This window comes from Symphalangus syndactylus, chromosome 19 (genome assembly GCF_028878055.3).
Source record: "Symphalangus syndactylus isolate Jambi chromosome 19, NHGRI_mSymSyn1-v2.1_pri, whole genome shotgun sequence".
NCBI classification, from domain to species: domain Eukaryota; kingdom Metazoa; phylum Chordata; class Mammalia; order Primates; family Hylobatidae; genus Symphalangus; species Symphalangus syndactylus.
In genome coordinates, this window is record NC_072434.2 from 61,655,951 (window position 1) to 61,673,205 (window position 17,255).

Here is a 17,255-nt window from a genome sequence, read left to right on the forward strand (position 1 = left end):
ATAGCAAACAGATAAGAGAAGTTAGATGCTTTCTGGGTTTGTGCTTTGATTCTTAAGTGGGATTTGGTGAAGTAGATTAAATGGTATACAACAGCTTAAAATAAAACCCCCAGTAAACCATTGAAATATAGATCATAACACAGGAGGCAAAGAACTACTAATGCCTATAGTCATAATGGGCATGAAAGTCATTAATTGTCTTAATTCCTTTAAAGAAGAGCAAAGGTCAGAGCCCTTCTGCCTTGGTGAATTACTGACTATATAACTCTATCTCCGTGGGATGCATTAAACAGGAATTTATAGTTTTCTCCCCCTCCCCACACACCCAGCCAATCTTCCAAATACATCTAATATGTTTCCATAAAAATACTCCTCCTTAAATGTTACAGTCATTTTCTCTTCTGTGTGTCAAATTCTTTAATCCTCTATTTTCATCAGCTGTCCTTAGTTCATTCTCTGGTGCAGATTTATCTGTCTGAAATTTGTGATATATGTTTTAAAAATCCTTCAAAAAATAAACACTAGAGACAAATGGAAAGCATCACATCAAATGTGTTTTATTGCTCAGGGGCATGTGAGAGTTTATGGAAGGGGCTGTAAAGTCTTGGTAACAGAATGATTTTTCTTGTTGGCCCTATTTTCAATTTCTATATGTAGCTTAAGATTTTATACTTTCTTCTAAGTGAGGAGATACAAAACGGGTAAGAATAAACCCACATATTTAAATGTTCTATGTACTATTACTGTAGAAAACCAGGACTTTAAATGAGGTTCTTGTGAACACAGCCAAAGTTCCCAATGTGTTTACCAGACTATTTGCCTCTTGCTATAAGTTTTTAACTTTTTTAACCCAATATAAAAAGACTTTACATAACTTAAAATTAAATATAGCATCCTTTTTATCTCCTTTCATGAAAGAATGAGGCTTGTCCAAGCTATAATTAGCACTTTTTCTAACATAACATTTAAACATTTATGAATATGGCTCCCATATTAATTACACTTATTTCAAATAGACAACAGATAATATTCAATAATCATCAAATTGAGTAGGCAGATTTGGGAGGAAATATTCCCAAATACTACGTTGACAAGAAAAGAATTAAAAATTAAATAGAGATTAATTTTTTAATTTTTAATTTGGATTTTTTTTGTATATGCTACAGAAACAACACCCGTACTTTTTGTTATGCTTGGAAAAGTTTCAACTTTCATTGCTCTGACAATGCAACAAAACCTGTCAGCAAATACTAGATTCTCAGGATTAGAAGAAAATCCAATAGTAAAGAGCATAAAAATATATCCAAAGGTAATCATGATTCTAGTTTTTTTTTAGTACAGGGAACATAGCACTGGCTTTATCCAAGTCAATGGATACTTGACATGAGAGGTCAGAGAAATTTGGTTGAAGCTTAGAAATTCCTATCATTCAGAAAATGGAATAGCCGGCAGCACTGTTTCTAGGTAAATCTTATTTAATGTTTCCCTAATTAGAATCAATAGAACCCAATTTTCATTCTTGGGCCTTTGTAGTACACAATCAGTCAGGGTCCAGAAATCTCCCCAGCCACTTTCTTAGCAAAGCTCAAGCACAGTCTCTTGACACTTATCTGACAGGATCTGAAAATTAAGTTTTATAAATGTTTGTTACAAAAACACACTAATTGGATGGACTAAGGAAAATTAACACAGAGGCCTTTAGATAATGAGTAATGATTTATTAGGAGTCCTCTTTATCTCAGACAAATGGAGCTCACTGAAATTGCTGTAATCTTCTTAAAGGTACTTGACAAGCCACTTCCCAATTTCTCAGGTTTACGAAGAAAACCGTAGATGCTTCTCTATCATTTCAACTTACACATGGGCTGGTGCTCATTTTTCTTTCAGTAGAGGAAATTATCAATAGTTTCAGTCAATGTTTGTATAAAATAAATGAGAAACGGGCAGTCCGTATATTAGTGAATTCAGGAAAACTAAACCTCTAATGAAATTAAGCATTAGTATTTATTGCATTTTATTGTATATCAGAGAGGTTTTTTTATTGTAATGTGCAAAATCTGTTTAACGCAGTCCTCGATTGTATTTGCAGAATGCCAAACAGCTTATGCAGGCTGAGGAGAAGATGCCAGATTGGACAATTGAAGGTATAATCAACATAATGTTTTTTGGAAAGGCAAAAGGAAACTATGCCATATGTTCACTTAAGCTTTAATTTTATGTAAAACTGGTTGTTTTTCCTTTGACATAGCTAAAATGTCCTTTCATTTACAGTTCAGGGTCTGTTTTATTTATTTAACAGATTTCCATATGCTCACATATGTATGATGCACAGCAGTGACCCCTCCTGGAGAATCTGAATTAGAAGTGGACAGCTTCTCTTCCCCTGAAGGCAGATCAAAAATTACCCTTGTCTTTCCTAGAACTGCTACAGATGCATTTTCCTCTGGTGAGTGCTGGTTGTGTCTTCTTAGACAAAGACAGCTAAACTTGAAAACCGTTTTCACCAAAGCACTCCTCCATGCCCTGTAGGATCCCTATTCATAAACATCCTAAAATGCTAGTTCTGTTGCACTACAACTGTTAACTGATTTTCAGAAAATGGGATACAGTGATTGCCTCAATCTATATTCCAACTCTTTTTCGTTAATGACAAAAAGAATGGGGCTTGCATTTTAGCAATGTACCAGTCATCCTTTCAAATTGCAACTTGGCTCCATAAAACCATGAGCTCTTTAAAAACAATTCATACTGTCCATAAGGGCATCTCAGATGGAACCAGCAACCTATGCTTGTTATTAGTAGTGCCCATTCTTGTTTTAATCTATTGCTAGCTAGTGTGTTAACTTTCTATAGCTCCAAATTAATGAGGCCCCTAATGTACTTTCATTGGGAGGTTGAGCAGTCAAACTCATTTAGTTAGTGAAAACTACGAAAATCACTTTCTTGTGAAATCTGAAACTAACAGCTCCAATGAACTAATGATCACAGTATGATCCATTTTATGTACCTCTGCAAATAAAGATAACCAGTAAATGTAAAATTCACACTATATAAGCTATGCATTAATATGCTTATGCTTCCACAAAATGACTAGGTAAAAAAAGCCTGGAGAGAGAAAACCACAGATATCTCTAAAAGAAAAAACAAGATAATAAGCTGAGCTGCTGTCGCTCCTCACAGACAATCTTTGGGAATAGAGCCACTGTTCTCCAACAAAGAGAAGTCTCCTTGGAGTCAGTAGGGATGGGCATGCCAAAGCTGATGTACCTGGAGCCAACTGGGAGGATTTCATGTTCTAGGAAGCCAGACACATCTGCTGTACTTACATGGCTTTTTGGCTGGCTGAACCAGCTGAGGGTTCAGGTATGGGCTGTTCTCCGCATCTATTCTGCGCTTGTACTTCTGCCGACCTCCACGTACTCTGTCAAGACGCACCCCTGTGAGCAAAGACAGGCACCGGCTTACTATTAAGGTAGCTATGTTTGAGACCAATCAAATACCTAGACGGTATCCCCCAAGGGCACATAGGTGACAAACAGCAGAATGCAGAATGGACCAGGGGTACTCAAATAATGTAAATAAGTGGTGGCTAAATCAAAATTGCCAGAGGTTGAAAACCAAACCTATCAGCAGATGACAGATCTGAAAGACATTTTATGCAAAGCCATCAAGGTCACTGTTTGCACATCAAAGAAAAGGCAGATTTCCATGTAGATTAATACAAAGAAGCCGCTATTTGGTGCTAGTATAGTTTCTTAAATTAAAGACCCTGGCATTTAGCATCCTCTTCGTCAGTCAGCCCTGAAAGCTCAATGTGTAGGACTGAGTAGACCAAAAGCTATCCAACTGTCCTCCAGTCTGCCAGAGGCCTCAGGATGGACCTGTGGAAATCAGCTGAATAAAGAGCACCTCTGTGCTGGGGAGGAGGGAGGCCGTAATTACACTACACAAGATTCAGTTCTGAAAGATGCAAGAATTGTTCTATTTCAAAATGTCAATATGTCTCAAGGGAAATGTTATTTACATTTTGGCACAAATTTGTATTTCCTCTCATATGTGAGAAAACTGAGAGCAGAGTTGGGCTGAACACAGGATAGAAAGAGGAGTTTCCCAGCCGGGCATGGTGGCTTACGCCTGTAATACCAGCACTTTGGGAGGCCAAGGTGGGCATATCACCTGAGATTGGGAGTTCAAGAGCAGCGTGACCAACATGAAGAAACCCTGTGTCTACTAAAAATACAAAATTAGCCAGGCGTGGTGGTGCATGCCTGTAATCCCAGCTACTTAGAGCCTGAGGCAGGAGAATCGCTTAAACCTGGGAGGCGGAGGTTGCAGTGAGCTGAGACTGTGCCATTGCACTCCAGCCTAGGCAACAAGAGTGAAACTCTGTGAAAAAAAAAGAAAAAAAAAAGAAAGGAAAGGAAAGGAAAGAAAAGAAAAGGAAAGAAAAGGAAAGGAAAGGAAAGGAAAGGAAGGAAAGGAAAGGAAAGGAAAGGAAAGGAAAGGAAAGGAAAGGAAAGGAAAGGAAAGGAAAGGAAAGGAAAGGAAAGGAAAGAAAAGAGAAAAGAAAAGTAAAGAAAAGAAAAGAAAGAAGGAAGGAAAGAAGGAGGAATGGGGAGAGGAAGAGGAGGGAAGCGAAGGAAAGGGAAAGGAAAAGAAAGGAAAGGAAAGGAAAGAGGGAGGAAGGAAGGAAGGAAGGAAGGAAGGAAAAGAAGAGCTTCTCAAAGAATTCCAAATGCTTGGATGTTGAAGGAAGTGCATGTTAATAGGAGAGGGCTAAAGGGTGAAGCTGGAAAATGGGCAAAAGTAGACTGGCAGGAATAGAACTTTTTCCCAAATAGTGATGGGATGGGTCAAGATTCAAAGCGGATTTGCTGGCAGTGGATTTAAAAGATTAAGAAAAAAGGCAAGGGAATGAATGAGATTACAAATATAGGAAAATTTCATTAATATCAGGAAGTGATAGGAAAGAGCTTGTCAATCTAGTTTCCAGACTGTAATTGTAAAGTTTAGCACAGGACCATATAAATCCCTACCAAATACAGGGATGATTGCTTGGGAGCAGAAGTGAGGAGACACTCTTTTGCAGTATTACATTGTACCTTAATTGATATAACAATGTAAAAGTATCCATTAAGAAGTTCAACCATGTAATTCATTGTACATATTTTGGCATTTCTCAAACTGTTGAGGAAATAGATTTGGTTTAACAGCATCATCAGTATTACTATTTTATTTAAGCCCTCTCAGGGCCATTAATATGTGACGGGCTCTGTAAAACTCTAAGAGGAAGCTACATAGCACATGCAGTGTTTTGCAAACCAATTGAACCAGAGCTCCCTTTTTTTGGAATACTGATTAATGTCATGCAGAATATGTGAGCTGTGGGTTATCTGAGTTACATGAAACAATTTGGGAAAAGCAGATCTATTTCTATGTGAATATTTACAGTGAATATATTACTCAAATGTTAAAGATTATTAGGAAGACAATTTTTCATATTATCTTAATAATACTACTTTAAGAGTTGATTATCTTTTAGCAGAACACACAAATACTTGGTTCTAGATAAAGCCTGAATTGTCATATTGAAACATCAGAATATAGCGTAAATAAAATCAGGAGACAACTTTGAGAAAAGTTAAATAGGTTAAACAAACAAATATCAAAACCCAAAAAAGTTAGGTAAGGTTATTAAGCATTCACTGAAAATTGCCATGCATGTTGGTCACAAAGAAGTTATATTTCTTTATTGCTGCTTTTAAAGCACTTCATGCCTACAGCAGATGTGTTCCTTTGTTCATCTAATTTCTAATGTTCTATTTTTATTGTATCTATATTTAATAAAGTTTAATGCCTTCTACTTCTCTCCACTCTTATCATGATTTATTATTTTTTCATCTATTTCTCTTCAAAATCTTCTTCAGAATATTTTTCCAGTTGAAGGTGACCACATTTTTTCTGGTCATCTAAGATACATTCAAACCTGTTTCATTACAAGAATTTTGAAAATTAAAAATCTTACTAGAAAATCAAAAGCATATGACACTAATTATATCCTCACATGTTTGTCATCCAATTCCAACCCAATGAGAACATTTAATCTGATATTATTAGAAGTGTGAAGAGAAGGCAGGCAGAGAGAGAGAAACAATGACAGGCAAAAGCTAAAGAGAGAGGGAACATTTTTTGGACATCTCTAAAATTGTTAGAGCCAAGAAAGCTGACAGAATAAATCTTGACTGAGTTTGTAGACTCCCTAAATTTGCTTTTCATGCTTGTCAAGGAATGTATTCACCGTTAGCAATATGTCCTCATATATTGAACAAAACACTACATATTCTCCAACCCGGAAGTCAGAGCTAGCGAGTTTGTCACAATGGAGTTTTGTCCATCATGAAGATCTGTGGAAAAAGACCATGGCTGAGTGACTCGATTCAAGATCTTGGTGGAAAACAATTCAGACATACAATTATATCACTTTACAGCCATCAAGTAGTTTAGTTAACTGGGCTAAGTCTACAGAGGAAGTGCAACAGTGAAAGCTAGCTATTACACATCACGAAGAAAAAATACACATCATTGATTGACAGGGTTTTTATTATGTATTATGTATTATTAGGCTGAAGTGGGTGGATCACCTGAGGTCAGGAGTTTGAGACCAGCCTGGCCAACATGGTGAGACCCCATCTCTACTAAAAATACAAAATTTAGCTGGGTGTGGTGGCAGGTGCCTGTAATCCCAAGTACTCAGGAGGCTGAGGTAGGAGAATCGCTTAAACCTGAGAGGCAGAGGTTGCAGTGAACCAAGATCACACCCTTGCACTCCAGCCTGGGCAACAAGAGTGAAACTCCATCTCAAAAAACAAACAAACAAACAAACATAAAACAAACAAACAAAAAGTATTATCAAATACATTCCATTGCAATGAATTTCTCTTTCAACTTCAAAAGGTGACCATAGAAAAAGTCATATTACCTATTCCATGCCTCACAAATCTAAGGGGGTGCTCTCTTATGTCCCCTACATCCCTTCCTGTGTGTGTGTAGATCAATAACAATCTATCCATTCACTCATACATTTGCCTCATCCTTCCCATCTATCCATTCATTTATCCTAGCTATACACCTAACCAGTGAAAAACCTTTCACGTAAGTCCTGATTTTACACTTTATTTCCTAAAATAAAGACTAATTAGATAATGCATTCTTCTAAGACTTGTAATTTTATTTATACGATAGTAGAAAAAAGATTAGTTATTGATACTCATAAAAACTGATTACATAATTATATAGTAAAAATTGACAGGGACTCCACATGCAGTATTATTCCATCAAGTTTAGATAGCGATTAATGGTAAAAATTTCTAGAGCCAATATATTTTAAAGGATCATAATAACTGATACTCGTGATTTTTCATTTCCTGTCAAAAGCAGGCAAATATTTCCAACTTCAATTTTTTCAATTCAAGTAGAAAACATTTATACTGCTTTTAACTCATTTTCAAAATCTGGAAAAATCTGTCTTTTATGCATTGTCTAGTAGGATGATGATCTTATTATTGGTATTATTTGGTTTACCTGATTTCATGCTTGGTGAAATGTTTGAACCAAAATCCTAGTAACAGACAGACGCAACTACTTCCACATCATACTGAAAGTAATCATCAATTTATTTAGTTACATTGGGGGAAAACACCACCCAGTAAAACCAGTTTTTCCCCCCAGGACAATCATATAAAAACCTACACACAAGGGACATAGCTCTAAAAGTTAAAACAGTCCAAAATATGTATTCAAGTATGTGGACAAAGCCTCTTTATTTGTGCAACTTTGAAAATAGGTTTATTCATGTAAATCATAATAATATAGGCACTTAAATTCAATAACATTTTAAATGCTCAGATAAAACAATACTGCATAGATATCATGATGATATCTGTATATTTTCAACATAATTCTATTTTTAATGTTTTTTTCCAGAAAAACAAATTTTTAAAAATTAAAGACACCAATACAATTAAAGCACCATGTCATAAATGAGGCAGGATCTCAGAAAATCAAACATTAAATTATGAAAAGCACCTCTCATAACTTTTAGAAAAGTCAATGGAAAACAAACTCTGCATAATTGGGATACTACATTTCTTCTTATTAAAAGGCAAATTTTATAGTGATAAAAAGTACATTGCAAAGGACAGAAGTATTTAACCAAAAAGTAATGCTATGAAGATTAAAATATTCTAAGTCAAAAACATTGAATGAAAATTCTATCTCTATCACCATTCCCTGGACATAGACTTAAGCCATGATTTCTCATTAGTAGTAATAAATGCAAATAATATGTTGAGTTAAAAATAAATACAAATCGAATAAAAAAATGGACAGGCCAGAGAAAGAGAAATATAATACACATTATCAAATAAGATTATTTTTATGTAATTGTTTGTAACTACCACTAATTTATAGTAATTCTGTTATATGCTCTGGCCTAAAATTTTTAGCCTTGCATACATCAAAATGAAGGATAAATAATAATCAATCGTTAAATCCCTATGAGCTTGGTCCATTGTCTGCAATCATGATTTTGTGAAGATTAAAGTTTCCCTTATTAAGGTTTTCAACTGTAATAATATAATACTTTATCTTAAATCCTTTATCTTAAATATTATGCAAAGAATATGTCAAAGCAAATAAAGCATAGTTTGCTAGTCAGAATGGTTCAGTTCTTTGTCTGGCTCTTTCCATAACTATTTCTATAAACTTTTATGAATCTCTTAACTTATTTGCTTTTCCAAATATAAGATAGATATAAAGAGTATATCCTCCATGATGTTTTGCTGTAATGATCCAATAACATTATATTATGGTTATTATACGAATGCACTTAAAAATATTTTATAAATCTTAAAATGCCAAGATCATTTATTGAACATCTATCTGCATAGAGTGTTACAATCTATCCCATCTCAATTCTGTAGGTAAACAGATTTGAGATATGATGGAACGGTAAAATAATTTAAAGGATAACAGCCAAATAATAATACTATTTGATGTCTAAATGATTTATAGAAATATCTAGTATCACGTTTCCTTTCCTGCCCCCTCCCATCACTAATAATATTATTTAGATTGTGATTATTTTAGAAGAGATACAGAAACAAATCAAAATTCTATTTTTTAAAAAAGATGCTTTTCCTGAGTTTAGCTGTAAGTACACAACACAAAGTTAGAGAATTTATAATTATCTAATTAAACTAATACATTTAAAATATTCAAACTAGCCATTTTAGCAGAAACAAACAATAATAATATTTATGATCAGAACCTGGGAAATCCAGATTTGTCATAAAGAAACAACAACATAATCCAAATATTTCCACTAAAGGTGGCAAAGCCTGTCTCTGTATACCTTTTCAGTCTTCAACACAAACAATTTCTGTTTGGACTCCACTTGAAAACCACTTTTGAAGAAGTTTAAAAATAAGATTTCTCCCAGGAAATAAAAGACCCACAGTGTTCAATGTTTGACAGGATTGGAAGTTAATTAAGGCAATTAGATTTTCCATTCATGTGTAGACTGCCATTATCTTTCTTTTAAATAAAAGATTTTAATAGCTGGCATTACCTACCTACCAGAATGTTTCACATTGCTTCTTCTTTCATGTGCTGCATTTGCCTACATTGCCACAAGGGAATTACAAATCTTATACATTGTCAGAATTTACAAAATTGAGAAAGCAAGAGTAGGGCAAGGAGGAAAAAAAAATGCTGTGAGGCAAATAAACACCAATAGAAGTAAAACAGTTCAACCCAAGGTCTTCTTAGGTCAGCTAATTTTGAGACTATATTTTGTGCCCAAATGCAAATTTTTATAATATTCTGTAGTCCAAAGTCAAAAGTATTTTTCACATCTTTAATAGCACAAAGTCAGAGGCATTTCATAGGATAATAAAAAATCTTCTCTTCAGAGAATTACACAAGGATACTCTAGCCTACTTTCCCAATTTAAAGATAACACATTTAATACGTTGTTCCAAAATACAAGTTTGCTGAAAAAACATTAATTTATCTAGACCCCTGGAATACTTAAGATAGATGCAAATATTCACATTAAAGTAATAATAATTTCGAAAAGATCATTAATGAACACTACAATAAGCAAACTATTGTGTTAAATAAATGTTATCATAGATTGCAAGTGAGTATAGGGAGCAGAATGGAAAGGCAAGACTTCCGAAACAATAAGGTAAAGAGGACAGGTACTTTTTTCCTGCACTATATGTCTTCCTGATACAGTAGTTCACTTTGCTGCCTAAAGCCACCTCCCTCCTTCCCTTGGGAAAGAGAAATATCCAACACCACCCTTGAATTCTCCTGAGATTTCTATGAGGGAACCATCATAAACAGAGAAAACACCCCTTAAAGGAGCGGCAGGAAAAGAAGCAAAGGCAGATTAGCAGTATCAGACACAGCAGTGGCAATTTTAATGCCAGCCTCTGATGGGGTTCTCCTTCGGGACAATATCCTGAGAGAGTGTACCAGTTTAACCTAGAGTAGCTGTGCATATTTACAGGCTTCTCAGTAAGAGGAGTAGTGAAAATTATTTGTATATTCACACGTATACTCCAAGGAGGATCTAAGCATATTAAATTCTTGAGGATCATATAAGATAATTAAAGGAACCAAACAGTAGATATTTTCTCTAACTATATTGCCTGTTCTCAAAATAGATTATGATATTGTTAAATATGGTTCATTATTCAGCCTCTTTCTTCCTATTTCAACAGTCTTTAACTCATCATACCTACCTCTCCCTACCTAGCAACATCTTCGTTGTTACATGAATTAATCAATTTGTGCATGAAGTATCTTCGGATAAACCAAAATAGTGGCTGGTGACTAGCAGTCATTGGTTATTGAGAACTTATCATGTGCTAGGCAATGGCTTAATGACTTAATGCATATTAACACATTTAATCCTTATAGCAATCCTAAGAGGCAAGTGCTATATTCATCCCATTTTACAGATGAGAAAATTGGAACTAGTAAGAGGCAGAAACAGGAGTGGAAGTGGGGAGAATGGCTGTAGAACTCACGTTCTTAAGCACTATGTTTAAACTGCTTCTCTGCCGTCAAAGTCTATTTTTGGAAGACAGCATCTGGTATATATTCCAAAAGCAGAAACACAGGCAGATGAAAACCAATTATGGAGGTAAACAATACCTGCATCATGGTATGGGGCACATATAAAAGGTAGGAAGAATGATGAACTAGCAGGAGGAAAAAATAATGAACACTCTTACTCAAAAGGGCTAGGTGATTTTGCCTCTATCACTTTATAAGGTGATTTCACCTTTAAAAGTTTACAGCTATGAGATCGTGAACAAACCAAAAGTGATAAAAAGATTCCATTCCTCTTTTTTTCCACTGAGACAGGGACTGAGGGATATTAATTTTCCTGCTCCTGGTCTTCACTGCAAATTAGACAAGGTGTGTATTTCAAGGGCCAGGGAGGCAGAGCCACCTTCCAGTTGAATTTTACAGTTCAGGAGGGAGTCCCACAGAGTCTATTTTCCACTAAACTCCCCCAGCCAATGATTACATTTACTTGTGCTGGAATATCATGACAACAATTCAGAAACATTGGAAACTGCTTGGCTGCATGTGGAAACGTTATAATGTCTGATGATATAAAAGAGAAAAATCACACAGGGAGAGAAAATGCATATCCATTAGGCGGGCTTTTTTTTTTTTTTTTTTTTAAACAGAGTCCTCAGTCACTAAAAGAGATAAAAGCCATGACTCACATTAAAGCTTCCTTGCTCTACAGATGAATTAACAATTAGCAAGGGGAAGTCTTTCGTTTTGGTCTCCTGATAGCTATCTGGACTATTAAACATGTGAGGCTTGCATAGGAAATTACAAAGGCTTCCCTCCGCTTCAGATTCAAGTTGCATCCAAAATACAGTTGTGGATTTCTGTGCATAGGACATAACCCCAAATAAGTCTCTTCTTCTATTTTTTCCCCTCCACAACGTGATTGACTGCTCTTAACTGGTTCTGGGGATCATGTGCTAAGTTTATAATCTGCATTGGAGCTGAGATTGCAATGACAGAAATCAGAAATAACCATAAACAAAATATTTAACAGGAGAAATGTTGTTCTACCAGGGGTAAAGTTGCTTCATCTGAAGCATGGAGCCCTAATCTATGACACATACAAGTATAAATTATGTCATCTGCAACAGGTGACAAGTTTTAATTGAATGTCTTCTGTCTGCAATTCTGACAAAAGGTGAATGGAAATAAATGAGTCTGGCAAGACAGCCCTGAGCCTTACAATACCCAATATCTCATTATTTTTAAACAGCTATCTATAAACTGATGCTGACAAGCCTCGAACCTTTTATTTCTGCTCAAGAGGAGGTGGCTGTGAAGGGGGAAAAAAAGAAAGAAAGAAAAGGGGCATCCAGAACATTACATTAAACATGCAATACCTACCATTATCACTTCCCCAATGTAATTAAAGGAAATCTCCTATTCAAAAGGCACTATTTCTTACTTTGCTTGATGGCAGAGGGAGAGAGAGAGAGAGAAAGAGAATGAGAGGATGCTTGGCCTGCATTTGCTGAACATAGGGATTGTCTTTAAAAAAAAAAAAAAGGAAAATATTCCCCTTCCTTCCTTTTGCCTGTTAAAAATTTCATAACCTATTGAAAAAAGATACTACTATGGTTCATGCATATCTAAACTATATTTTATCTTGTTACTATTTAAGATGGGTGAATCTTCTCTTTATCCTTTTCAAAATTGCCTTCTCATATGAATAGTTACGAATTCATGAGTAAAGACATGAAACGGGGTTGTACATCAACATCAGGAAAAGTGATTCTACTAATTCACAATTAAATGTGACACTGGCAGCAATAAGTTTAACCCAATAATAATAGTTATAACAGTGCACAGCACCCCATGGGGATGCTCTGTATAAACAGAAGCACAAATATTATTTATGCAAAATTCAATGCCCTGTAAAATGAATTAAATATGAAATCAACCAAGCAGGTTTACAAGTTGCTGGGTTGGCAGCCCACAAGTCACTTTGGTTCATTTGATGGAAATGAATATAGTGGAATATAGCAGAGTCTAATGATCAAAAAAGCAGACATGGATTTAAAATATAGATTTTTTTTAAAAAAAGGAAATAGATGGCAGAGAAAGGTGCCATATGAGCCTGGAGGTCATTTGGTTTCAGCATATGTGAATCTAGATCATACGGGCAAACTAGGAAGAGCCTATGAAGCTCAAAGAGCAACTTATGGAGATTCTAATAGGGGAAAACTTTATCTCCCAGCCAATGTGTTAGTAATTCACTAAAGACAATAAAATGTATTACCAGACTGGAGCAGAAATCCTGAGTGTCAATTATTAGATACCAAAGAGAGGCATGACGTTTGATAATACTTCTCTGGTGATCATTATAATTTGGCAAAGCCGAAATTCAAAATAAAGGAAATCTAGTATAAAGAATATGGTATATGTTCCCAGATCATGTGTAGAGAAAATTATAACTCTTTAGGAAAAAATGTTTCCTCTTAGGAAAAGAATAGTTCTATAGATATTAAATGTAAATACAATACAAGCGAGAGATTTCTTGTTACACTGTGACACTTATTTCTTGTAACATTAGTAGCAATAAGTTTAACACAGTCATAGTAGTAATAACAGGGCATAGCACCCCCATGGGAATGCTCTGTGTAAAAGAAGCCCCAAATATTATTTATTCAAAATTCAAAACCCCATAAAAAATAACTAAATATAAAACTATGCAAGCTGGTCTTCAGGTTGCTTGGTTGCAAGCCACAGTCTCTCTGTTTATGCAATAGAGAGAAATAAAGTGGAGTCTAATGACTCCATTGTAAGTCTTAGTAGAATAAACAAGAAATAATGAAGGAACATGAAAAAGCAGTTAGGATACTCTAAAATGGGTTGATTCAGAGTCTGATATGAAATCAACAAAATACAGTGGTTTCCATCCCCTTCTCAACCAACTCTATATACCATTACTGAACCCCATTCATCTACCAATTGTGTTCTTAAATATTCACGAGGAAAGTTAGTAAAGAAAAAACAGCAGAGATTATGAGAGAAAAATATAAGCTCTGTAGAAATTCAGAAATTGAGAAGAAAAGCGCAAAAGATTTAGAGTACATTCTCAGCTGCCTTGAGCCCTGAGCTATCCACAGTTGCCTGTAGCCCCCTGAGGGCACATTTTCAAGCCAATTAACATATAGTTTTTCTCTCCTAGAGTTGACAATTCAACTCTTGAGGAATGTAAGATCTCATGGGAAAAACTGAGGTAAGAGAATTATGAATAGCGGTGAAAATAAGAAATCTATGTGTGTGTATATATATATATATATGTGATATATATTCATTAAAATGAACACAAATATGAAAATACTATAGATTACAGACACACTAAATAAGCAATGTTTCCTGTTCAATTTATTTCCATTTGGCATCTTTTGATCTCTTGTATGTTTTCAGCATCTCAATTCTATCTGGTTTCAGTAAGATGACTATAAATTCTGTTTGCTTTGATGCACACAATATGCATACAAAAGGCATTATATTTGGACATCTGGATTACAGGCTAAATATTCAATATTATTTTTATTTTGCTACTCTGAGCAACTAGGTCTTAATATGGATCCACTCCAGATTCACATTAAATTGATATATCATGTTAAAGGTTTGGAGGAGAGTTACACTTATGTGTATGCATAGTTACATGTCCATCTAAACATACCAAAATTTTTTGTCAAAGAAATTAACAGTTTGGAAAGTATATACTCTGAGGGCCAGTGAGGAAACTGTACATGTGAAGTATTGTGGTAGGGTGAAGTCCATAGCCTGTATTTTTGTTCTTAGACTGAGTGAAACATGTGTGAAAACACAGAAAACACCAATGATATATCCAGACACCAAACATACTGAGTCTTGGCTGAAAAAAGCTTGTATTTGTATCAAGGCATGAATTTCCTGACAGACTTCCCTGTGTATTGTTATTATATGAGGGGTCATAGGAAGGGCAATTGCCAGTCTAGTCAACATGATCCTCAATGCAAGGATGCATCTTTAAATTCTAGTGTGTGCCAAGAAAACAACAAACACACTTTCCCATTCACAAGGCTGCTGAAGGCTAGATGTTGAGAGTGGAGACTCCAAATGTCACTCCCTCAGGTAGAAGGAGGCAGAATTCCCCATGAAAATTTCCTTGCATTTTCCAAACTTAAATTTCTTAGTCTTTTCTGTCAGTTGTCTCCCTCTATGTTTTTGGAATATAGACTGGCCTAACTGCAAACGTCAAGGTATTTCATTTGTTACATATATTCAGCTTAATTCCACAAAAATTTGAGAGCGGAGTGCATAGTGAAAATGACATACTAATTGAAAAAGCTTCAAAGGATCAAAACATAATCAAATGATTTTGGTGTATGTTGTAAGTATCTATACATCATCATTAGCCATGCAGTGTGTATCACACGCCTGCTACACAGTAGGTACTCAAAAATACTGAGTAAGTGAATAAATAAATGTACAACATGCTTTATAGCCATGCACTATGATGATTTTTGTTTTTCTTTTGGTAATTCTAAAACTAGAATGTACACACACAAATATGAATCTCTTGTCAATCTTTTTCAGTAATTCTTGTTTGGCACGTTTTCTTAATGCACCAGTGTACAGTAAATTAAGAAAAGTATAGAAAACTTGAAGATAACAACATATCATGAAGCATTGAAGAAAAAAAAGGAGTTGGCTGAAAGGTAGACTCTCAGTTTTATTTTTTAACTATTCATCATAGATAACATAAAACAGCATTTGATTTGCTGGGAAAACCTCAGTTAGATATTAAGAAGAACTGACTGATGAGAGAATTATATTTAGATACTGAATATTGAACAAGAAAGATCATAGATTGCTATACTTAGAAAATTTGACAAATGAAGAAAACCATTCCCTTCCTGAGACATTTTTATTGCTCTCCTGCCTGGAAGCAGATGAATGAGTTTGATCACATGTTAAGCTCTCTTCCAGTTCTAAAAGTCTATGAATGAAATGGTGTACTTAAAAAGATGGAATTGACCCACAGATTCAGAGTCCGACAACTGCCTTGGCAGTTGGAAACATCAACATACTTCATATCTTAAATCAGGGAAGACTGGAGCCAAATGGATAGCATTAATGAACCAGAAGAGCAGAAGGCTTTCTGGCACAGGTTTTAGCGTTCCCCTCACACTGACCTTGGCCAAATGCATTTCCTTTTGTTCTTGATGATAATAAAGCAAATAAAGTGCCCATGTTTGAAAAATGCTTCTAGCTTATTATTGCATTAGGAAAAGATCAATGTCTGTTGCACATCACTGTGGAAACTGAAGTATGGGAAATCATATACAGCTTCAGATTTGTAGAAATTTACAACATACAGACTAAAAGTGAGGTGAGGAGGATATGACTAAATAACATATTTTGAAAGCAACCAAAGAATAGATAATGACTGTTCTGTTATTTACCTGAATTCCATCTAATGTCTTAAAAATCAAAAGGCATTTGGCTAAAGTTGACCAGATTTCATTAAGTATGCCACAATTGTGAAAATTAATGTTTCATCTCAACATCTACAGTCACCCTTCTGGCAGAAATCACATTATGTGTACATATATATGTATATCTCTGTATATATGTATATACATGCATACTTGTACATATATCCATACACACGGATACATGCATAGAGATAAACATAAAAACACAAACACAATCCTAAACCAGTAAGACATTATCAATTTTCTTTATTTTTCTGGTAATGATTTGGCCCAGCCACATGATTCTGTGAGAATTATTCACTTGCACAAGTTTCCCTCCCAAAAGAACCCATGTTCTACGAGTTTATATTAGCATTTACATCAAGTCACAAATTCAGACAACTACAGGGACTACCTACACAAACCGAGTGAATGAAATGGACTACGTGTTTAAAAAGAGAGAGAGAGAGAGAGAGAGAGAGAGAGAGAAAACAATGGGCATGAACTGTGGTGAACCCAAGAGCATTTACCCCCAAAGGACACAGCCACTGCTCAGTGCCAGTCAGATATTTATTGCCTTATGGGAGTGGGGTGGGCAATCTTGAATGTGAGTCCAGTGTTATCAGATTTTCCACTCCGAAAAGAAGCCAGCAATCTGGA

General features: G+C 35.2%; 1 protein-coding gene across 14 annotated transcripts in view; it reads right to left on the reverse strand.

Annotated features, from left to right (window-relative positions):
* The window catches only part of ESRRG (estrogen related receptor gamma), a 594,635-nt gene that overhangs the window by 63,544 nt on the left and 513,836 nt on the right, over positions 1 to 17,255 (reverse strand). For all 14 annotated transcript variants that reach the window (XM_063613923.1, XM_063613921.1, XM_063613920.1 and 11 more), the window contains one exon: positions 3,327 to 3,437. In XM_063613923.1, coding sequence (XP_063469993.1) covers positions 3,327 to 3,437 — 111 coding nt within the window. The remainder of the gene's footprint in view (positions 1 to 3,326; positions 3,438 to 17,255) is intronic.